A 26,042-nucleotide genomic window follows, 5' to 3' on the forward strand; every position below is an offset into this window, starting at 1 on the left:
TTAGGGAGGGAGGACTGCAATGTCCCTATTTTTACTAGGTTCTTGCAGTTGGCTAGGTCAGTTCACCATCGTGACCCTCGTGAGCTAACAGTGGGATTTGAGGATCTCAGTTGTGTGGTTATAGGCTTTCTAGTAGCCTAGGATGTGTTTTGACTCTATTTGAGGGACTTACTATTTATAGTAATTGAATCTATTGGTTCCAATAAGCTCAGTTGAGTTAGAGGAGTTGGAGGATGCTCTCAGTTTTTATTTTGGGCTTTTAGTTTGAGCTCCAGGAATGTTGGAGGGAGCGTCTATTTATAGTAAGTCACCTCGTCAGGTTCATTTATCATCTTTCATCATCAGGATCACTTTGGTGTTGTCAGATTTTGATTCTGATGCCTCTTTAGTTGTTTTTGCAAGACAGGTGAATTATTATTATTATTCATATAAATACACTAAGGTTGCTATTTTTGATAGTGTTGTTGGTTGGTCATCTTAATATCATAGCTCGTTGGAACCGGGACAAAATTTTTTAGATCATGGGAACAAGAAACAGTGGCCTTACATGTCAGAATTTTAAGTTATGGTGGAAAAGGTCATTTTCGGAGTCAAAAGCAATGAATAAATCAGATTATAATGACACTTTATTATATTTTAATGTTGTGTGTGGGAAGCTTATTAAGTGAAGTTCATTTGGGAAACTTTGTGCCATTTGGAGATTATAAATGTGAGCAAATTTTAAGAGGAAAGCATCCAATTATTTGATTATCTTATTTTGCTCTTGTTGTCTTTGTGACATTTCTGAGTTTGAAGTTTGTGCCCTTGCTGAAGTATAAGGGTTTGGGATCTACAACTGAAGTATTGTAGATTTAATTCTGAGAATCCATAGCTGAGGTATTGTGGACTTTTAAGTTTTATTATCGTCTCTTCTTTCTGTATTAATTGTGGCCGAGGAGCATTTAAACAATTGAATATTATAATTTCTTTGTTGCTGGATGAGGGTTTAGTTTGCAGATTGGTGTTTGTTTTGGGCAGCATTTGTAAGGGTAGATTGTGAACGCCAGATTGAAATTGGACTAGGCAGCTTTCTGTTTGACTTTGCAATTACATTCTATGGCAAAAACCAGGTTCTTAATTTGTAAAATTCAGTTAATATTACATTGTTTGAAAGTAAACCGGCTGGCTTCAAATTCTGATTTATAATCAGCCAACAATTAAATTCCCTTTTCATTATATTGCTATATGGTTTGTTGATTAATAAATTCAGAGGCTGGTGTGAATCATTTCAGAATTGGTTAGTGGCGTTTGGTATTTATTTATGCAAAACTTATAAGGCCAAAAGTAAATAAATTCGTGATCAGTTTCTTGTACATCTTGATATTGTGTTTGAAAATTTAAAACATCATATATTCAGTGGTAACTGGGCTGCTTGCCAAGTGTTTGACAAAATGTCAAACCATTGAAATGTAAAAGAAATTGATACTTGATTTAGCTATATATTACATATTTTTAATATATTCTTCTCATATATAATAATAATTTAAATAGATATTATATTATATTATTGTTTATTAAATCAATATAGTTTAATTGTATGTAATTTTATTATTATTTAATTATTTGATCTTATGTTTAATTCTAATTATCATTGATATTTTGCTCTGGAAATGGGACATTACACCTGAATAAAACGATTTTTGGTACACTATAGTCTTCCATATGTAGCTTTCTCAACAAGTCCATACAATGTATATATTCAGATTTTCAGAATATATTTTGCATGTCGCTTTAGGTGACTTGGGATGCTTAACAGTTTAGTTCTTTTTGAAAACAAATATATTTTGTCCCTTTGACTATTCATTCAAAACACTTGTTTAGCATGTGCTGATTTTTGTTGATATTGTATTGCCAGATTGTTGATCCTATTAGAGCATCGTATGGGGTTGAGAATCCCATTTTTGCTGTCATTCAGCTTGCACAGACAACCATGCGTAGTGAACTGGGTAAGATTACATTGGACAAAACATTTTCAGAACGAGACACTCTTAATGAAAATATTGTGGTGAGTACATTATTTCAGAAGCCTTACAGAAATAACTATAGAAGTCAATATTAATTTAAAAGGATGGTTTGGCTTATCTTGGAATACTTATTTTTCTCTACTGTCATTTTTTTCAAAATGACAGAAAGAAACAGTTGACTTTGACATACGCAGATACTAAAAGTAGGTTAATTGAATTCAAAGTGCAAACATACAGCTAGTTACCTATGCTGTTGCTTCTTTCCAAATGTAGAGAAGCCTCAAGAATCATATATTTTGTATGGGCATTTGTTTGTATTTTTAGTTGATATATTTAAATGCTCTAAGCTTTTGAACATCATCTTCTTTTAGTCTGTGTAATATATTTTAAGTATTTTAAATTTATTTGTATAGAAAAATTACATATTAATTTTAATAGCCACCACTTGACATCCCTGAAATGTATTTTTTTTCCTCATGCCCAAGTGGAACCCCATCCTGCCATTTGCAAAACTTGGATTACCACCACTTTATTTCTTCTATAATTGCATATGATATAAATATTCTTGTAATCTGTTAGGGTTACTTTTGTTCTAGGAATTGGATAAAAGATCAGAAAATTAATCAACTAAGATTGCTGACTGTGAAACACACTTTGCCATCGGATATATTAAAGGAGTTAACTAAGTACCCTTTTTTTGTAACACTAACCAAAATTTATGTTTAATTTCATCTCATCTGGAATTTCTCTTTTTTGTTATAGTTCTCAACTTCTCAAAATATGTTATATGTCTTTGAGTTCTTGATCTGTATGGCAATTTGTGAGTTTGTTTTCTGCATTCATGTCTAATATGAAGTGTTATCAGATAATTTAATGTTAGCTTTCATAGAGAACCAATCTCTGCTTATTTTAGCCATTATGTAAGACCTAAAAGTGGTATCTGTTTCTACCACCATATATTTCCATGAATCAATTCTTTATGCACAGATTTAAAAGTGTCTTGTTTTTCCAGTATTAAATGTAAATATCACAACATTTGGAGGTGAACTGAAACTTCAGTGGTACATAACAGTGTATATTTTCCTTTGTAGAAATCTATCAATGAAGCTGCAAGTGATTGGGGTTTAAAGTGTTTAAGATATGAGATAAGTAAGGGATTCTCTTATTCCTACCTAGGAACTTTACATGACTTCTTGATTGTGAAAGTTATTTGAGCTACCTGATATTGTATTCGTCAGGATTATTAATCTTTGTAGCATTTATCTGCAGGGGACATATCTCCGCCACTAGGTGTAAAGGCAGCCATGGAGATGCAGGCAGAGGCAGAACGTAAAAAGCGAGCACAAGTTCTGGAGTCTGAAGGCCAGTTGATCATTGCAAATAAATATTATTTATTTTACTTTTATTAGAAATAAAGGTTAAGTCTACTTGTTTGATGCCACAGAGGGGTAGAATGTGTAGGTTATTTAAATTTCCCAAATCTTGTCACTTCACTTGGGTTCCAAGAGGTCAATATAATAAAATTCTACTGGTAGATTAGATTTGGGTATCAAGTGGAAAAAGTATACCAGTGCATTATTTAACACTTAATAATTTATCTGGGCTGTGAATATCCTTGTATTTGATTTAGTAGACTGCAGGTTAAATCTTGGTCTAGAATGTCAGTTAATATTGGACATTGGCATTGTTTGGTACATAAAACATGCTTACTTTATCTTAACAGGAATATGCCAAGCAAATATCAATATCGCAGATGGAAAAAAAACTTCAGCTATACTGGAAGCGCAAGGTAATCCGACTTATATTGTTTACTTTGGCATTTAGACCGTTCTTTACAAACAGAAGGATGATGAGAATGTTCTTTATTGCAGAACTCTCTAATGCTTTCTTTAAAACATGAATAGAGGGGAATAATATATTAATTCTATCAGTTTCTGACAATTTAAAGCATATCTTCATGTATTTCTCTCCTCCAACCTTCTATATATAATATATATGATATATCTTCTTATCAATGGGACATGTCTCCTCACAATTGAAGTCACACCTTTTGCTTAATAGAACCTTTGAAGACTAATCAAAATTGCTTCTTCTCATTAATTTGCACTTTAATCACTGGTTTAAGGGATCACTGTAGCTTTCTTAATAAGGTGCTGACTAATCACTAACTGATACACTAATTTTTGTATTTCTTAGTTGAGTCGCTCCTTATCTTGTTGTGCCTTAGGAGTATCAAGTGCTACATTGCAATTGCAAAGTCACCATTCTTTACTTGAGAAATTAGACCTTTCAGAGTTATCATATTAATATATTTTCTTGGGTTGCTGGTCTTTTAAATTCTTCTTCTAATAAAATTGCTGCTGTAAACCTGGTTGCTGATGAGAAAGGATAGTTAACATCAAGTTTCCACAGTAGGAATGTCATTCACAATCAATATTTTTTAATCTTATTTGTCTTAATATTAATGAAGTTGTTGCTTCTATTATGTTCATATCCGATCAAACTATTCTTTTTTCTGATTACTACGTATGCTATTTGTTTAATGTAAACCAATCCCATTTATGTTGCCTTTTCTGTTGTAGTCGTTTTGATTTCAATGGAGACAATCACACTATCTTGTTTAATCTCCTTTCCATTTATCAGATTACACATAGTAGCACAAGAAAAATAGTTAACATCACACCACATTCCATGATCATCAGAAATTTGTAGAGTCATTATTGCCAGATCATGTTGACCATTATTCGGATTGTATTCCTTTTCATTTTTGGTTTAGTTGACTTTGATAATGGTTTGAGAGTAGATGGCACTGATACATTCAGCGCGCTAACTTGGCTATTTGAATCATGGAGTTCTGTTGTCCTTGTTGGCTACTACACCTCTCACTGATATGACACCTCCACCTCTTGCTTCTTCAGTGTTTTGTGTTCCCCCATCATTGGTTCCTCATTATTCTGGGCAGCAGGATATTTGCAGTTGTGTTTCTAGTTTCTACTATAAGTATAGTTGATTGGGATAATTACTTGCACAACATATCAGACTTGTTTAATGATGCCATTTTTATAGAGTTGGCAGGAACTTTTGTGACACACACATGAATGCTATTGTCAGAAGTTAGAACATCTACGTCTTTGGTTCTTGTTATACATCGGCCTTTGCATGGAGTAGTTGATCAGCTTTCATATATTCATTGATTGTCTTTGGATCTTGTGCATCATTCAGAGACTTCTATTTTTCTCACAGTGAAAGATCTCATGTACCTACCTATCTGCAGTTCTCCATATTAAATGAGGAAGAAATCCCCCTTGACATTCAGGGATCACATTCTGTATTCTTCTTTGAACATCACTCAATGCTATAGGTTCTATTATCTCACGGGGACAATATTTTTGTATATTGTGATGGCAGTAGTCCTTGGCTAAGTTATCGGTATGGGTACGGTTATAGGTACCGAAACGTTGGTACGATATGCTGGTATAGCAAGAATTTCATCACTATAAAATTTGGGAGTCAATGCAAATGCAAGAAGATGAAGTGGGTTGGTCATTTTATTCCACCGCTCAACACAAATTGTTTGTACCTATTTGAAGAAAGTCTCTTCAGGATCTTGCTTCTTTTCATTGATAACATGTTTCATTTTCTCAAGCATTGAATCAACTCCACCATATACCTCTCCCAAACATGGATGATCCGTGTTGGTATATCAGATCATACTTATGATGGACTCAATGAAACTAAGAAGATATTCCACTCGTTCCCACCAAGTGTCATCCAGGATCATTTGTTTTACATTTGTAGCCCTTTCAGTACTAGATTACCTCCATAGTGACCAGCTTTGACTAATAACCATACTAGCAAGTGACTCTCACACCTTCACAAGTCTCCTCAACACAATTGTGTTGGATGCAAATTGAGTCTTACCAACCTATTCAAAAAATTAAAATTAAAACTTGAAATAGAAACTAAAGATGTGCTGAGTTTAAAAACTAAATTCATAATTATTCAAGTGAAAGACAAAATTCAAAAGTTAGGAACTAAACTAAAAGTATTTCAATTACCTTTAGCAACTCCAATTGTGAAAATGACCTAAAAATGGCTTGTGACTTGTGATGGTTTGTGATGAACATTTGGATCTCTTCAGCGTCTACATAGATTTCTTTGATCCAATTTATTTTCCTACCCAACTTTTGTAGCATAAGATTGAGAGAGTGCACTGCACAAGGTGTCCAAAATATGTGTTCAAACCATGTCTCAATCAACATGCCTGCAACTTTACAATTCTTTGCATTGTCTGTTATTACTTGGACAATATTTTGAGGGCCTACATCTTGAATGCATTTTATAAAGATGTTAGCTATAAATTGTGCATCCTTCACTTGCCCTTCACAATCCACAACTTTAAGAAACATTGCCCCTTTAGGGCACACTACAATCACATTGATTAATGGATGATTTTGGCATCCTTCCACCCATCAGAAATAATTGACACCCCTATTTGTTTCCATGAATTCCTAATAGGAGCCAATGCAATGTCTATGCTTTTTACCTCCTTTGCTAGTAAGGTGCTACGCACCTTTTCATATCTTGGCCCCATGTACCCTTTTGGAGCCTCATTTACTTTTCTCAACATATCTTGCCAATACGGTGATCGTACAACATTAAATGACAAACCATTTGCATATAAACATCTTGCAACACTTTGATCTGCAATTTCCCTAGCATCATTCTTAAACATACTATCTGATGGCCCCTTGCTTCTCTTCACATTAATAGGTTCTTCAGTTCTACCCAAAAATGGGTGGCTCTTTACTACAACATCAGGAAAGTCATTATGAGATGGAGGATGCTTACTTGATCTCTTCCCTTTCTTTAAAGGATGGTTTGTGCCACGAGAAACTCTTGCATCTGCTTCCTTTTGCTCTCTAATATAACCTGCGATTTGTTGAGACGGTAATCCATTACCATCTTCTCTTGGCATGCTTTTATACCCTGTTGGGGAATTGCACAAAGATGGGCTTTCACATGACTATATGAACTTTTGTACCTCACACTACAAAAATTGCATATCCAAACAAATGTTCCACCCCCTTTTACTTGTTTTATGATTTGGACATATTTCCACAAAGGTGAATTTGGATCGGTTTTGAAGGTGGCAGACTGAGAGCTAGCATTAGTTGTCATTATCCTGTTAACAACAAAATAAAAATCAATTATTAAATATTAAATATTAAAGGTAAAATATTTGGTCAACTATAAAAAATGAATTATTATAGTTATAAATATAAATTTATAAGTTATATTTTAATAACAAATTTCTATTATTATTTATTTAATACATCTAATATTGATTATTGATTATTTTAGTTGTTTAATTAATACAATAATAAACAATTACTAATTTAAATTATATTTTTAATTTTTAACTAAACATTAGAATTAATTTGTATTCCTATTGCTATAAATTACATAGTTACACCACCCTGGGAGACGGGGGGACGACAGGACGGGGGGATAGAGGGACCTTGATTTGGGGATGGCAGCGAGGGATGGGGGGTGGCAGAGGGAGCAGGGTGTATATACTATACATATGGTACTTGAAATGCTAGTAATGAAAAGATGTACTGCAATTATACAATATAAGATACAAAGATGTAAAAAACTTAAACATTGAACATTGCATTGAAGTTTTCAACTTGAACATCATGATTCATGATCAAATGACAAACAAACAATGAACATTGAACATCAAGAAATAATAAATATTAGTCTATATGTCAGTCTTCAGATCAATAGTATGAGTATCTAGATTCTACTATCTAATAGTAATCAATGATCATATGAGTCATGACGTAAAGATGATTACAATAAGTGTCATGTGCCATGAATCATGATATCAAAATAAGTATATAATGCAAACAAAAACTACAAGTCTTCAAGAGTCCAAATCAAAATGCCAAATCCATGATCAATGATCATCCCTTGGAGGTTGGAAGTTGAAACTCATCGCCACTAGAACTATCAGTCTCTCCAAGATCAAGAGCCGAAAATGGAAAACCAACTAGCCCTGTGGCTGGATCTAAAGCGTCCTCCTCCTCATCAATCTGTGATGGCTCCTCAGGCTCTACATCCCATCGTGATGCTGGACTTTCCTTTTAAACACTTGTCTTGCGGTCATCGATAGGCAACACATTGTGTACAACCAATAGCTTCTTTGCTCTTTGAGAGGTAAGTCTATTCCTTTTAAGAGAGTGGATGAAGCTATATGTAGACCAATCCCTTTTAGAAGCTGAGGAACTAGAAACCTGAGATGAAAAAATAATTGACCAATGTGAGACTCGGGAATTAGAAGTTGAACAATGAACAATGAAAAGTTGAAAGTTGAGGAATTAAGTACTTGGGACAGCAAACAGATAGCTAGTGTGGTTGTTGTAGATTTCACTCCATAAGCTGACCACCACAAAATTGGATCCTCTTGTGCCATAGTCTTGATATCCGCCTTTGCCACTTGATTGTAACCACTAAGAGTAGCAAATTTGGTTCACTCAGTGCGAACCTTAGTTGCTGTCTCAAGGTCATACATCCTATCTATGCACTTGAAGAACCCTTTCTTCACTTGAAAAATTTAAAAAAATACAAATTATTAGCAAATAGAAGAATCAAGATGCTAGTAATGTAAATGATTTTAATTTATAAAATGATAAGAATCTAAGTCTTAAGACAAAGTCTTAAAGTGTTATATAATATAAATCATCTCATCATCGTGAAGTGGTGTAACTCTACCAGGCCTAGTCATGTACCACCTCGGATTCAATGCATATGCAACCATGTGTAAGGGTGTGTTAAGTTTGTCCCATCTATGCTGAATAATAGGCCGAATGTGATCATTGTAGAAGGCTAATGTGAGGTCCTTCTCTCACACAACTGCCCTCATCCGCCCAAGCATAAAATAAATGCACTCATACACCTCTCCAACTGTAGGTGCATCCCCATCCCCATACTTGATCACCTCGATGACTGCCCTAGTAATAGAGAATGTATTTTGGTTCGCTCCAAAATACATCACTCTTAACTATATCCTTCACCGTCATCCCTTGCTTTGACATGGAGCCATCCCACTTATTCCATTCATTCATCATAACCATTAGTTGCAGTGGCTCCTACAACTCAAGCATTCTCTCCAAGAGGATGAAATAAGATGCATATAGTGTCTCAATTAGCTTTAGGAACTCCTTCTTGGTGAAGCTCCTAAATAGTGCATGTGAAGTGTGGTGGTTGCAGATATACATCTGGATGTCCTTTAGAGCATTGTTTATAGCATGCACACAACAAGGAGTCCACCAAATATGCCGATATGTGGCCTCAATAAGCCTCCTTGCAACTCTGCACACATGAGCTGCATCTGTCACTACTTGGACCACATTTTGTGGCCCAATCTCCTCAATGGCTTCTCTAAAAATTTGAAACTGAAAATCAGCATCTTTTTGATGCCCTGAACAATCAACCGCCCTAAGAAAGAATGGGCCCTCTGTACATGTGATGATTACATTGATGAGTGGACAGTGTCTTATGTCCATCCACCCATCCATGATAATGTTGCACCCCGATTCCTCCCAAACAACCCTCATGGTCTCCATGGACTCACTAATCTTGGCATATTCATCATCCAAGATTTTAGTCCTCAATTTGTGCTCACCTGGTGGCACATATGATGGTAATCCCGCCTTCATTACATTGTGAAATGCCTCTTTAAAATAAGGAGACCGAGCAATATGAAGTGGAACGCCATTAGCAAATAACATTCTCCCAATGCATGCATCTAACTTCACTCTCATTTGGGTTGCAAACAATTCTGCTATAGGGTTGTTGTCACTAGATTGTGCCCTGCGTTTCCCCTTGCTCGTCTGGGCTGCTGCTACACCTATAGAGCTATAAGTAGAGGAAGGTGCGGAGGCTGCCCCTAGCAATGTAGTAGATGAAGCTTTATGCTGTGGTCTAGAAGAAGACATGCATTGGTGTTGTTGCCCTTGTATTTGTTGCTCATGCACTTCTTGTATAGTTTGAATCTGTTGCGTACCAATCAAGGTAGTAGGCACTAGAAGACCCAAGTCCTCTAGAACTCCCCAAAGCTTGTTGAATCCAATCCTAAACTTCAAGTTTTTGGATTCAATCAAAAACTTACATGGTAAGACACCTTTACCTGTCCAAAAGAGGAAGTTTGCATTCACTTGAGTGATGCTATCATACCATACATCACCACAAATATTGCATCTCCACTTTCTTGTGCCACCTGTTCTTGATTCACTTGTTATTTTAGTGGCAAATTGTTTTGAAGGAGATTTTGGATCAAACTTACCCCTAGCCCACTCTATCAAAGATGGGGAGGGGCAATCAATAGATGGAATACCAGATAGTACAAAATCAGTACCCATGGAAGTGGAACTAGTTTGGGCCCCTTGCTGATTTGGCCTAGCTCCAATGTCACTCTCATACTCACCCCTCTCAACGGTGTCATCATCATCCTCAGGCCCAACTTCAAGCTCAGGTTCATACTCTGATTCACTACCACTATTTGAATGAAATTCCATCTCATCATCAATATGAGTATCAATGTGGGAGCTCATTTTGACAGTACATTTTACAAAATGAAAAAAAGAATTAATAAAAAAGAATTAATAAAGTTAACAATTTGAATTTACAAACTTTCAGCCTATGCCCTTCTTTAAATTTTCTAAAATTTAAAACTAAATAACAAGAATTTTCAAAATGAAACATCAAGAATCTTAATCTATTATTTAATATTTATAAATGAATGATAATCATAACTATAACAAAAGGAAACAACACACATTTAGGACTTAAAATATTGAGCAATAATTTATAAACATGCATTTGAAATCAGAAAACCAAGTTAAAAACTCTACCTTTTTCTTGAAAAACTCTTTCAACAAGATGGTAAACCACCCTCTTCTTCTTGTTCTTGCTCCTAGGCTCTCCTTTTTCACTTGCAAACACTTTCTTCACTCTTGCACAAACCTTTATCTCAGCTCTTCACTCTTCTTCTTCTTGCTGTTGCAAACAATGAGAAATGCAAATGTGAATAAAAATGAAGAAAAGAAGGCTTTTCAGCAAAGGAGGAAGGAATGGGCCCCTCAACCCAATACCATTAAAATAAAAACATAAAAACTTTATAAAAGTGCCGTAAACATTTTAACATTTAATTTGCCCCTTTTGCTTTCCATGGGAGATGTCCTGGCATCCCCCGCAATGAAGGAGACTCCTTCACATCCCCCTGCACCCCCACACTTGAGACGTCTTGCCGTCTTCGGCAGTGGCGGCGCTCTAAGTGGCATCGCTTGAAACGTCGAGACGCCGTTTCATTGTCCCGAGGACGTCCTTGTCTCCGAAAACCCAATTTTGAGGAAGGGGACGCGTCCTCGAGTTACACTGATATATTATAAATTTAACATTATTAAATTCTAATATATGGAAATAAATTAATTTCACAATATTTTTATTAATTTAATAATGGTTAATTTAAATAAATTAAATATTTCCTATATGAAGACAAGAATTTTAAATACATTAATACCAAATATAAAACTATTAAATATAGAATAAATATTTAATAGATGTTTTTACACTTGAAAATAGAAAAAATAGTAATATAAATCAACCTTTATATGCTTTTTGATAAATAAATATAAAAAATACAGAAATGAAATTTAATAAGCATATATCATGTTAACAAAGGAGATTAAAAATTATTGAAGAATCTTAATAATAATAAATTTTTAATTTAATAAACATATTAATCTCCAACATTATAGTAAACTATAGTTTATTCGCAAAAAAAAGAAATATTCATGGAGGAAGGAAATTCACGGAGGAACTGGAGATATGCAAACGACACTACGATTTCCACCTTGCTTGTCAGTCCTCTACGTCTGCAAAATTTGTGTCTCTGCTTGTGGTATCTCCTTTGCTAGTCGTTTATTTGTCTGATAGTCGCCCGTTCGACTGCAAAATCGTTTGCAGTGTTGTGCAGAAAATGAATCCTCTCTCTTATTTATTCTTTGAAATCTTGCATTCAAAAGAGCGGGTGTCCATTTTTTACAGCTAACAAAAATGGGAAAACATTCCCAAAATCATGCCCAAAAAAGACCATTCCTAAAAACATTGATTTTTACTTTGATTCGTTTTAGAAATTTCACGTAGAAGTTGGATTCAACAAGAGTTGGTGGGAAATTAACTAAAACCTTTCAGAAAAACAAAAAACGAATCCTGAATGAATCAATACAGTATTTTGGTAGTTTTCGTTTCCACTACGTTTCGTGCTTGGAGATGATGGAGTACAGGCAACAAATCTGCAACTTAGATCCTTGGGGGTCATTATGAATCCTTTCTTCTATCACATCTCCCCTTCACACCTGTATATTTCATTTCATTCATCAATTCTCTTCTGCAAAGGAGTTTTGTTCTTGCTGAGTTTTCTCCCTTTTCTTTGTTGCGTGAAGAATTGGTACAACTAATGTGATCTAGTAGTTGGGACTTATCATCACGCAAATGTTGCTCCCTAAGTTGCTTTTAAATGGGGTGCTAGTTTAAATAGAGTTATTACATTTAGTTAGCATTTCACTATTCTAGGATTGACATATTGATACTTAGCTTAAGTTTACTTAGGCTATTTTATGTTTTTGTCTTACTTTATATGGTTGATACTAGTGTTACAAGACTCGGAAAGTCCCGAGGCGAGCTAGGCGAAACGAGGCAAATGGCCTCTTGACTTGGACTCAGCCGAGTCTTGGTTGACTCGCTGAGTCAGCTGACTTGGCTGGCTGACTGGGTCAGCGGTGAGCGTCCAAAAAGGACCAAAAAAAAAGTTTCTAAATGTTTTTCTTTATTTTTTTGGTATGTAAATCATAAGACCGACCTAAAAAGGTCATTTTATCACTTGCAAACACAAAGAATAGAGAAAGAAGAAGGTTGATGATATAAGCAGGGTGGAACATAGAGGTTGACGATCTTGTCTTCGATGATGAAGACTTGGAGTGGGTTGATCAGGTGGATTGAGAGGCAGAGGCAATGGTGATGGCAGTGGAGGAGACTAGAGTACGTGGAGACCCAGTGCAAGACCCTGAGACCAAGAGTGATGGATCAGACTTTGATGATGAGGATTATGAGGATGAGTATGGGGACGAGGAGGATGATCATGATGACCATGTCACTGAGGTTCAACCCTAGACATAAGGAGAGAGGATGGCTCTAGAGTCTTCCATGACTTATCTTAGGCATACTCGTAGGAAGACATAGGCTACTATGAGCCTTTCTTTTGATATATGTTTTGAACTTTTGATTCCATGGATATTGTAAACATTTGACAGTTACACTATATTTCAAATTTCTATTTTGTTATTCAGTTTAAGTAATATCTTTCAAAAATTCACATTTATAATTACATGATCTATAAAAAGTTGTATATGTACGCAAAGTAGCTTCTATTTATCTCAATTATTGTGTATTTGATGTTAATTGGGTAAATGATGCATGAAAAAAACTTAAAATCGTAAAATTTTTTTGAATTTCATGGGTTTTTAAATTTGCCGAGTTTGGTCGCCAAGATAGAGTCTAAGCCTAGTTTGGGCCTGACTGAGTCCAAGCCTAGTAACACTGGTTGATACATGTGTCCTCATCACTTGAGAAACCTATTCATGCACATTCAAGACTTGCTCACACATTGTCAAATGACCTCACAAGTGTTCCATCTTTAGAGGGTGGGTCAGTGTTTTAGTCCCAACTTCCTACCTCATCTTCCTTGCTTATATATGCAAGGCTTTGATATACATTCTTAGACACTTCTTTTATAGGAAAGATTATCCTATTATGTTAATTATTTCACGAGTCAAATGTTGTTTTTGTGCTTTCAGATTCTTGTCTTACTTGTTGACAAAATACAACAAGATCCTGTCTCCATTTTGTCATTTGCAAATTAGGAGCAAGTGTTAGATTTCTTGTTCACCTCACAAGTGTTGGAAGAAAATTCATGCCATTTGTTTGAAGAAGATTAATTTCTTGAAGCATAGGGATTTGATATTTCTGTTGAGAAACAATGCACGGATTGTGCAGCCAAGGAAGATGCATTAGATGATTTCTGTCTACCTTATAGGGATTCTTTGAGAAACTTGTGCTAGACAGATTTGGAGTTATGGTGTTAAACTCTAACAATTATTGTAAGCATTCAAGGTGAAGGATTTTAATTTCAGTTAGTGTCTTCAATAGACACGTGTGGTTCATTGCCAGAAGTTCCCATTTTAAAAATTAGTGATGTAGGATAGTCTCCCCTTGGTAGGGAGCATGAAGTTGCAATTTCAAGTGGTGGATCTGATTTGGATGTTGAAGATTTGCTTTTGATCCTATTCATCTTACAACACTTCAAGGGAGAGTCTTGAGTGAAAGGTCATGGACTTCTAGATGAAACTTGACTCATCCTTGCCTTTGTGTTTGATAGCATTGCATACAACAATTGAATTCAGATTGGAGCATTTGATGTTTGTCAATGAGTTGATGCCAGGTTTAAGTATGCTTGAAGAAGAAAAATGACTGATGAATGAAGATAGAAGTTGTGAAATTGATGAATAAGAGTCTATTTGTTTCCTCTATTGGGAACACATTCTTAAAGCCAATTGCTTTGATGAGGCTGAAGAGACCTAGTTTGCTCAAGGCCCATGGTTGATCGAAAAGTTTGTCAATGGAGGATTTTAGGTGTCTTCAACATGTCTTTTAAAAAAAGATCTAATGCGTGAAGATATAGTCGTGGATGGCTTGTTAGATGAAGATTCAATTGATGAAAATGAAGTGCTGCAAGCAAAAAGTTCATGACTAATGCCAATTGTGGAGTTGGAGAGTCAAGGACAAGGGACAAATATTTCTCGAACATCATAAGCATTTTTCAGACACTAATGCTTCGTCTGAATTCAGGTTTGAATATGATGAAGCCTAAGGTGAAGAGTATCAAATCATATGTGGTGATCACTATTCCCACAAAGGTGTTGCAGCTGCAAGATTTAATATCTCTTTAAAGAGACACAGTATCTCTACTTGCTAGAAGGGTTTTTCCTTGTGGAAGAAGTTTATTTGTAACCAACACACAACTTAGTTTGTACTAAATTTTCTGTTACATGATTGTTATAAAATGCCTTGTAACATATCAAATTTCTAGACTGAAAGATGGATGCTTAATTCTGAAATTCGTAATTAGAACCAAATAACTGAAAGAATGTAAAACAGTCAGGAAAAGAATAACACATAACCATATTCCTGAAGTAAACATCTTTTACACCTTATAATCCATTTCATATGAAAAGGACTAAATTAACCTTTCAAACTGAAACAACTAATTAACTGATTTCTATAACAAGTCAAGAGAAACTAAATCATTTCCATACATTCCATGAATTATATAATAATTACAAGAAATGAACTTGCAAGATAGAATCTAGAAAGAAACATACAAAATCTAGAGCTGAGGTATCTGAAGAAGTTGTGCAAGCCTCGACTTTCTGGTAAGAGGAGAAGCACTGGCATAGGCTTAACCTCCCAAACACAAACCTTATTAATCCCCACACAATCTTTTGACAAGTAAGGCCCTCCCTACCTTGGGGTTAGGCTTGGGGCACTATCAGTGCAGCCATCCGAGCATACCGGTGTTTAGAATGTCCGCTCAGTAATAGCGGGTATGCCTGATTAACTGGCACCACCTACATCATGTGATCAAATGGAAGCCAAGCATGCCTCTAAACAACTTTGGCCAAGGATTTAGATGGGTTTTTAATACTTGATCACCACTGCTCGACTTGACAATAGGGTATATAAAGTGGACAAACATGAGCTTACTTGGGAAATTTGTAGAAGTTTATTATAAAATTTATCATGTTATCATCTATGGTAGTTATGATTTTTGTTCTTCCCTTGCAAGGATTTCTTTACCTCTTTACCCCCTTTCATTAGCCTTTCCAGCTAGGGTGAGTCCTTGGCGTTGTTCAACTTTGTTAATCATGGAATTCTATCTATTGGCAAGTGCACCACTGGTAGCAACTGATGTAAAGATGTACCTCAAATCAGGCATCATGTCGTTCTTATGATTTAGAACCATACTTGTTCAAACAAAAAGACAAAATCACAAATGTATCACAAAAAGGCAAATCTCTCATACAATATACCAGCCCCAATATGATATTGACAGTTTGCATTGATCTTGAATGAAAATAAAAAGGGTCAACAAAACATAAGCCAAGTGTATAGACAATGAACGTACAATTGATGCATAATTAATAAGAGTCGGATGCATGATTTATCCATCAAGAAATATTTGCATCGATTAAGAAGTATGAAAAAGAAGAAGTATAAATACCAACGTAACTTGAACAAATGCTTTGTGGGACTAAAGGAGCCTTTGCTGAGTGGCTCAAGCCGACTTGATGGACAATAAAATGTGATTACTGTTTGGAGAAGCCAGTGTTGAATCAAAAGTATTATGCTCAGTGCATAGATGGAACAATAAGAGCAGAGATAAGGAGAAGAGTGTCGTCTCCACCAGACGTGAAATGTTTTAAATATTCTTTAGGCTGAAGCGAGCCGCGGCTCAAGGTGGTAGTTTCAATCAAGACCATTGGTTTCAAGTTCATCGATTTAAAAGTAAAGGTGGCGCCAAGTGTACATGGTCGCCTCTCATGAAGAGTTATAAGTTCATTTAATAAAGAACTCCATTGAAAAACATATACATATATATACACACACACACACACACATATACATATATATTATTTTTAAATGATTCCATCATGCTATTATTGTATCTAAAGTCACACATTAAAATGCGTATAACTATATACATGCGTAGTTTGAAGAATATGGTTTATTATAACATCATATCCGCTTGATGTATGCACATGTATATATATACATATATTAATAAGTACAAACTATAGATATTACTTTAATATCCTGGTGGTATCATATATATATGCATGTAAATATAGGTGACGCTAAAAGAAAAATGGAGGTGACATCACAAAACAACAAAGGTAATGGTTCTGAATATGAATTTGATTATGATTATATATATAGATTGTATGTTTGTCCAAGTAGCTTATGTTTGTCCAATGTGTGTAGCTTCCAACACCTCAAAGGTTCCCACATATCTTGGAGCGAACTTGGCATTCTTACCGAACTTGATGGTACTCTTTTGGGGTTTTACTTTTAATAGCACATTTTCTCCTACTGAGAATTCCCCAGGTATCCTTTTTGCATTTGCATAACTTTTTTGTCTATCATTTGCTTCTTTCAATCTTTGACAGATTTGAATTACCTATTCTTCCATTTCTTTCAGCATTTCTAGTCCAATGACAATTCTGTCCTCAACACAATTCCAACTTACAAGGGTTTTGTATTTGCGATGATATAGGGCCCCAAAGGGTGCCATCTTAATGGTGGATTGATAGGAATTATTATAAGCAAATTCCACCAAGGGTAGATACATTTCCCACTAGTATTGCCGATACATACAATAAACTCTTAGAAGATCTTCCAAAACTTGATTTACCCTCTCTTTTTGACCATCAGTCTCGGGATGATAAGCCAAACTAATATTTAACTTAGTCCCTAAAGCCAAGATTAGTGTTTGCCAAAATCTGGAGGTTATTCTGGCATCCTGTCCGAGATAATCTTCTCTGAGACTTATTGAAGTTAAAAAATAATTCTCATGAATTTGTGAGCAATTTCTGGTGCTCCATCAGTTAGGTTACGAAGTATGAAGTGAGCCACCTTGGTTAGTCTGTCTACCACTAGTAGAATGGTGTTGTGTTTGCTTCGAGTCATGGGTAGTCCTTGTATGAAATCCATGGTAATTATCTGCCACTTCCATTTGGGTACTTCGTTTGGGTATAGGAGGCTAGCTGGATAGCAGTGTTCTACCTTGACTCTTTGGCATTCTAGACATCCTGCCACATAATCTGTTATTTATCTTTTCATCCCTTTTCCAAAAATATAGTGGTTTTATATCTGTCATCATTTTGGTCACTTAGGGGTGTCTTGAATAGGGAGCTGAGTGGAATTCTTCTAAAATCATTCTTTAGATTTTCAGTGGTTTGGGAATGTACATCCTATCACTATACCTCAATAATCCATCTTCCATTCTGAAGTTCTTGTATCTAGAGTTGTGTGGATCCCTAAGAAGTGTCTGACTGATCTCTGGATAGAATTCATCCTGTTTTAAATGTTGTAATACTTGATCCCTTAATCTACTCTTTATGATGACCATAGCGGAAATATGCCTCCATTGGCTCTAGGCATCTACTACCTTATTCTCTTTACCTTTAATGCACCTAATGTCAAAGTCGTAATCTGCTAGAAATTCTAATCATCTCTTATGCCTGGCGTTAAGGTTGGGTTGAGTAAAGATGTACTTTAGGCCGTGGTGATCTGATTGAAGTTCAAAAGGCATACCTATCGAGTAGTGCCTCCACATTTGGAGGGCATGCACAATGGCAACTAGTTCCAAATCATGAGGAGCATAGTTTTGTTCATAGTTCTTTAACTTCCTTGACTCATATGTAACAACTTGCTCTTCTTGCATTAGTACACCTCCTAATCCCTCCTCGGATGCATCGGTTATAACCACAAACCCCTTTTGGGGGTTTGGTACCCTTAGTATAGGTGCAATAGTTAACTTCTCCTTCAGGTACTCAAAAGTTGTCTGACATTTCTTGGTCCAAATAAACTTCTTCCCCTTCTTCTGCAATGAAGTTATCAGGTAAGCTATCTTGGAAAAATCTCTAACAAACTTCCTATAGAATCCTGCTAACCCCATGAAGCTTCTGACCCCTGTCACATTCTTAGGTATGGGCCATTCCTTGATTGCTTTGATTTTTGAAGGATCGAAAGCTATCCGTTTAGCTGATATAATATGTCCTAGATACTGGATCTCCTTTTAATAAAATGCACACTTAGACAACTTCCCGTATAGCTTATATTCTTTGAACCTTTGTAGAGCTTTTTCTAGATCTTCTTGATGTTCTTTTTCATTTCTTGAGAAGATTAGAATATCATCTATAAAGACCAATACAAACTTATCCAAACAGTCTTGAAAAATACTTTTCATCAGGTTCATGAAGGCTATTGGGGCATTAGTTAACCCGAAGGGTAATACTATAAACTCATAATGCCCGTATCTAGTCCTAAACGTAGTCTTGGACATCTTCATCCTTGATGCAAAGTTGATGGTATCCTGACCTTAAGTCAATTTTTGAGAATATTGTAGCACCTTTCATTTGATCAAACAAATCATCGATTCTAAGAAGGGGGTACCAGTTCTTGATGGTGACCTTATTGAGCATCCTATAGTCTATACATAGTCTCATAGTTCTGTCCTTCTTGACGAACAATACCGGGGCTCCCCAAGGTGAAACACTAGGTCGAATAAGTTTCTTATCTGACATATCCTGTAACTACAATTGTAGTTCCATCAATTCAGTGGTGGTCATCCGATAAGAAGCTCGACATATAGGTTTTTCCCCAAGTACTAAAAGTATTGCAAAATCAAAAGCTCTAAATGGAGGTAGTCCTAGAAGTTATTTTGGAAACACATTCAGAAACTTCTTGAGGGATGGATACTTCTTCTCAAAGGATTCCCTCAAATTTTCTCTGATTTCGCCATCTTCAAAGATGTAGTCATCACCGTAAGTGCTATGTATAGGTTCTCTCAAGTCTTCAATCTTAATTGCAAAAATCTCGTAGCCTTTTCTTACACATTTCTTGAGTTTCATGGTAGATATCTGGCATGGTTTAATTTCATGCAAAACTCCCTTGATGCTTATAGGGTTGCCTTGGTAATCTAGACATTCTACAGTTTCGGCAAGACAATCAACCTTGATCTTGTGCTCACTAAGTCAATTAATGCCTATAATGATGTCATAGGACCCAAGAGGTGCTATATACAGGTTTAGTTTTGTAGAGAATTTCGGAAAGTTAACTTGTACCTCAAACAAATACTACTCTACCTTAGCCCTTGACTAGTTTGCATACTCGACCGTCCATGGTTTTGTCATATAACTAGACCTCATTGGAAATTTACTTAATAATTTTGGAGATATAAAACATTATGAGGCTCTGGTATCAATTAATATAGAAATAGGGTTTCCGTGGATCTTACTTGGAGTTTCGATGGGCCTAACTATTGTTCTGCCTGCCGATTGTCTAGTGCTTCGTGAATCCTATGCTGGTAGACATGCTGCTGTGGTGGTAGAGGGGTTACTTTTGAAACCCTTGTTACCATTTTCTCTTGGTTCTGGTTTGTTGGGTTTGTAGTCCTTAAATTGTTTCTTGTGAGATTTGGTAATTGCCCCTTTTGAATTTCACCTCGTTTTCCTTTTGTTATCTTGAATAGAATCATCTCTTTTGATTTTATGTTCCTGTCGAACAACCTTTTCTGGGGCTTCTTCCATGGTTTGAGGAGTAAGAACATCAATTGCCCCACCAATCCTATTATTTAGTCCCATGATAAATTTTCTCACTTTTAGATTTCTATCTTGCTAATACAGAGGTCCATACTTCAACAGATGAGTGAATTTCTCCCAATACTTGTGTATAGACATATGGGGCCTAAGGTTTTGGAAGTCCAACAGCTTTTGGTTGTAGAAAGTTTGGGGTAACCGATTTTTAAAGATGGTCACGAACTTCTCCCAGGTAACTTTAGTTGTTTTAATATTTAGTTCAACCTTGGTGTTTCCCCACCAAGTAGCAGCTTCTCCTGAAAAACGGTATATTCCTCAAATTGCCTTTTGAGGTTTCTGAGAAATTCGTAATCTCAAAATATTGCTCCATTTCCATTAACCAGGGCTCTGCATCCTCTCCAGATTGAGTACCAGAGAACTTGGGTGGTTTGATCTTTTTAATGTTTGTGGATAAGTTGCTAACTATTTCAAGTTGCTTCTATTTCCTAGTTTGATTAAGTGAAGCTTGAGCATTTCTCTCACTGTGCTCAGAGGTTTCAGGTTCTGTTCAGGGAGGGGGGCCAGGATTGCATTTCCTCTCGACTTTGCCCAATTTGGGCTGCCAATTTGTTCATCTTCTTCTCCATATTGTCTAACTTCGTTTGCGTGTCTTGCAAAACTTGAAGTAGTCGATCAGTGGGAGGGAGTGGATTGTTCTTATGGACCATTTTGTGGTTTGCGACATTCTTGTTGTTCATGTTTCTTAATTATTTTGTCCTAAAAGTAATTGCAAGTTCTTTATGTCAAATTTTCTGGTTTATACACATTTATACAAAAACATTTTTTTTCCTTGAGAAGACAAGGCGGAATAACACAAGAATAGACAATATTTTGACTACTTTATTTATTCAACACTAAAATTTTCAGCTACATTACAGCAGCCTTTATTTACAAAATTCCCTCTATTGAGGTTGTTACATTTAGATCATAGATTCAATCAATCTGAAATTTTATTTTCGACTTTTTGTTCAGTTTCAGTTTTGGTTTTATACATATCTTGCACCATCCAAGATCTATGGAATTGCATAAGAGGGTTAGCATGGCAGGCGTTGCAAATTTGAATGCGTTTGTTTCTATAAGTTGCCTTCCTGGTAGGAGTCCATCTGACTCTTTCCTTTCTCATTCATTGCAGAGCTTGTTTTAAAGTTTCGTTGTCCCGAGGCATGTAACAATAAGAATAATCATAGTTTGGCATGTTGCGCCTTTTTGCGAGGAGTCTTTCGTACACATCCTATTACATTTAAATCTAAGAGAATCTCAGGTTTACTAATCTTGCTAGGTAATATGCCCGAGGTTCAATGTCAAACCCAATTATCTGATACCATATGTAAAATATCAAATTTCTAGACTGAAAGATGGATGCTTAATTCTGAAATCTGTAACTAGATCCAAATAACCGAAAGAATGTAAAACAGTTAGGAAAAGAAAAATACATAACCATATTATTGAAGTAAACATCTTTTACCCCTTAGAATCCATTTCATGTGAAAACAACTGAATTAACCTTTCAAATTGAAACAACTAATTAACTGATTTCTATAACAACTCAACAGAAACTAAATCATTTCCATATATTCCATGAATTATATAATAATTACAAGAAATGAACTTGCAAGATAGAATCCAGAAATAAACATACAAAATCTAGAGCCAAGGTATCTAAAGACGTGCAAGCCTCGGCTTTTTGGTAAGAGGATAAGCATTGACATAGGCTTAACTTCCCAACCACGAATGTTATTAATCCCCACACAGTCGTTTGACAAGAAAGAACCAGCCTAACCCGGGGTTATGCTTGGGGCACTATTAGTCCAGCTATCCAAGCATACTGGTGTTTAGAATGTCCGCTTAGTAATAGGCGGGCATGTTTGATTAACTGGCACCACCGACATCATGTGATCAAATGGAAGGCAAGTATGCGTCTAAATGACCTTGGCCAAGGATTGAGATGGGTTTATAATACCCGATCACCACTGCTCAACTTGACAACAGGGTATGTAAATTGGACAAATATGAGCTTACTTGAGAAATCTGTAGAAGTTTATTAAAAAATTTATCATGTTATCATCAATGGTAGTTCTGATTTCTGTTCTTCCCTTGTAGGGATTTCTTTACCTCTTCATCCCCTTTCATTGGCCTTTCCAGCCAGGGTGAGTCCTTGGTGTTGTTCAACTTTGTTAATCATGGAATTCTATCCATTAGCGGGCACACTGCTGGTAACAACTGATGTAAAGATGTACTTCAAATCAGGCATCATGCCGTTCTTATGATTCAGAACCATACTTGTTCAAACAAAAGACAAAATCACAAATGTATCACAAAAAGGCAAAGACCTGTTCTTTAAGAAAATCTCTCATATAGTGTATTGGCCCCAATATGATATTTGACAATTTGCATTGATCTTGAATGAAAATAAAAAGGGTCGACAGAACATAAGCCGAGTGTATAGACAATGAACATACAATTGATGCATAATTAATAAGAGTCGGATGCATGATTTATCCATCAAGAAATATTTGCATCAATTAAGCATATGAAGAAAAGGAAGTATAAACACCAACATGACTTGAAAAATGCTTTGTGGGATTAAAAGAGCCTCTGCTGAGTGGCTCAAGCCAACTTGACTGTGAATGAAATGCAATTACTGTTTGGAGAAGCCCGTGTTGAATCAGAGGTATTATGCTTGGTGCATAGATAGAATAGTAAGAGCAGAGATAAGGAGAAGAGTGTCATCTCCACTAGATGTGAAATGTTTTAAATATTTTTTAGGCCCAAGTTAGCCATGGCTCAAGGTGGCAATTTCGATCAAGACCATCGGTTTCAAGTTCACCGATTTAAAAGAAAAGGTGATGCCAAGTGTACATGGTCGCCTCTCATGAAGAGTTATACATTGATTTAATAAAGAGCTCCATTGAAAAACATTTATATATAAAATTAATTAATTAATTAATTTTTAAATGCTTCCATCGTGCTATTATTGTATCTAAATCACACTCATTAAAATACGTATAACTATATACATGCATAGTTCGGAGAATATGGTTTATTAGAGCATCATATCCTCTTGATGTATGCACGTGTATATATATACATATATTAATAAGTATAAACTATAGATATTACTTTAATATCTTGGTGGTATCATATATATATATATATATAAAAGAAAAATGGAGGTGACATCACAAAACAACAAAGGTAATGGTTCTGAACATGAATTATGATTATGATTATATATATATATATATATATATATATATATATATATATATATATATATATATATATATATATATATATATATATATATATATATATATATATATTTTATATGTTTGTCTAAGTTGCTCATGTGTGTCCAATGTGTGTACCCTATTGCGAAGTTGCTAGATCCTTACCAAGGTAGTTAGAGGTCATACCTGGCAATCGAACAAATGGACTAGAATAGTGCCCCATTCCTTAAATCCCATTTAGCAATGCTTTCTCCCCTTCGTCTGCTCCTACAACCACCAACGCAACATTTCCACAATAATAACAAGTTCTCCCATTTAAATCAATAGTAGAACATTTTACAAAATAACTGTAGCAACGGTTGACTACCATTTTCCATAAACAGGTAAATATGATTCTGATGACCTATTCCATTATAACAACTACTTCCACATGAAATAAACGGTTAATTATAACTTCCCTTTTCACATGATGAAGAATGTGACAGTTTTAACTAATCATCTCAACGGCTATAACTTGTTCTAACTAAGTCAAAATTTTGGGATGTAACATGCCTGAACCTTGGCTCTTCTTGAGAATTTTATGGAGGTTTTCAAGATATAAGCTGCAGCTGGGGTTGTTACTTGTTCCCAGCCTGTTAATGGCTTCATCTAGCCAATGTGTCTACTTTTTGTCCATAGGTGGGTAGTTGTGTCATTTCATTTGTTGCAACATTAGGTGTCAGGTGGTAGGCTTGACTCTATTGCTTGCAAAGAAGACACTGATCAAATGTTCCATCCAGACATTCTAAAGTTCTCCTATGGCCCAAGTTTGTCCCATGGCCCCTAGGAAGAGAAAATACTTGTACCATTACAAAAATCAATTTTTGTACACCTTTTTGTCAGTTTGTTGGAAGTTAATCCCCAAATTTGCATCAGCGTAGAGTAAATTGTGGCCTCTCCCAATCATTTTGCTAAGGCTCACTGTTCCTTGGCCTTTTCTTTAATGATTTGGAGAACAAAGATAATCACTTTGAACTTGATAAGGAAGAAATGATGATTAGTAGGAAATTATGAAGACAATAGAGCTAAGATGCTGGTTTAGGTCGATTCCAAGTTCAGGCATGAAACACCAGTTCGTTGGTATGGTAAAATTTTGAAAAGGGGTTTGGGTTTGTAAGGATAAAAACATGTAAAAATTATATTTATGAAGCCTAGAAGCATGAGTTAAGACTAGAATATCACATAGTATCATAAAAACTTTTAAACAAACAAAAGCACCATAAACTTGTAATCATAGCATCATGAATCACAAATCATGCTCATACCATCATAGCATCATATACTTCAAGTTCAACATCAAAGATTCAAAACATTAAAAATTAAATCATAACATGAAGTTCAAGTATCATTGTTTGAAGTTCAACAAATGGATTAAAATTTTATTGATATTCTTCATCTTTTTCATCTTCTTCACTTCCATTTTAAAGATTTTTCTCTTGGCAACATGTTTGAGGTAGTCTTAGGTGGTCTTAGGTAGTCTTAGCTTGTTAAGCAGTAGCAATTTTTAAGTCTCCGAGTTTGAGAGTGAGCTTGAGCAATTTTGGCTTGCTAAAAAGTAATGTCTGTCTTGGGTATGAGCAAGTGATTGAGCTAAGTCTGTCAGGAATATAGAATTGAAACCAAGTGATTTGTGAGGAAATTAGTTAGAATCATTAAAAAATCTGTGTTCCAGCTTCAATTTGACCTCATAAAGCCAGGACAGATTGTGGGAAATAACAATGCTGAAGGCATGCTGAATCCTGCATTTTGGATGTCTGGAATTTTGCGAAAGCCCCCAAAATCTAGAATCCGTATTTTAATTCCTATGAAGCTGAATCCTATCTCAAACATCCTGACAGTATACCTAATATTATATTTGTATAAACCCTGCTGCCCTAAGCTGAAAAATGACTAAGTTTGACATTAGTTTGACTGATTAGTGACTGCTCTGCCCAGGTATAAATGGCATCTGGGTTGGTTCGAACTGGGTGGCTAAAAATCAATTCCTGTCCGGACCAGCAGTCGAATTAGACCAGGACCACTGACCAGTTCAAACTTTCCCTACTTCGCATACAGTCTTGGCGAACTGGACATCCTAGCAGTAGAGCATAACAAGGGCATTTTTTAGTGGCAGGTCAGTAAGCAGAGATTGATGAATTGGATACACCTTTTCAGGGAAAAAATTATACTCTTTTCATGATATTGATAAACTGGTAACCCATAGACAGTACTTGGATTTCATCTTT

General features: G+C 35.6%; 1 protein-coding gene across 1 annotated transcript in view; it reads left to right on the forward strand.

Annotated features, from left to right (window-relative positions):
• LOC149530780 (uncharacterized) overlaps window positions 1-26,042 on the forward strand; it is a 106,015-nt gene that overhangs the window by 77,423 nt on the left and 2,550 nt on the right. Inside the window, exons 3-6 of the mRNA XM_089808835.1 lie at window positions 1,895-2,044; window positions 3,095-3,152; window positions 3,273-3,365; window positions 3,727-3,792. Of these exons, the coding sequence (XP_089664961.1) occupies window positions 1,895-2,044; window positions 3,095-3,152; window positions 3,273-3,365; window positions 3,727-3,792 (367 nt within the window). The remainder of the gene's footprint in view (window positions 1-1,894; window positions 2,045-3,094; window positions 3,153-3,272; window positions 3,366-3,726; window positions 3,793-26,042) is intronic.

The sequence above is a fragment of the Cupressus sempervirens genome, chromosome 11, assembly GCF_028749045.1.
Source record: "Cupressus sempervirens isolate cs-2001-9-10 chromosome 11, ASM2874904v1, whole genome shotgun sequence".
NCBI classification, from domain to species: domain Eukaryota; kingdom Viridiplantae; phylum Streptophyta; class Pinopsida; order Cupressales; family Cupressaceae; genus Cupressus; species Cupressus sempervirens.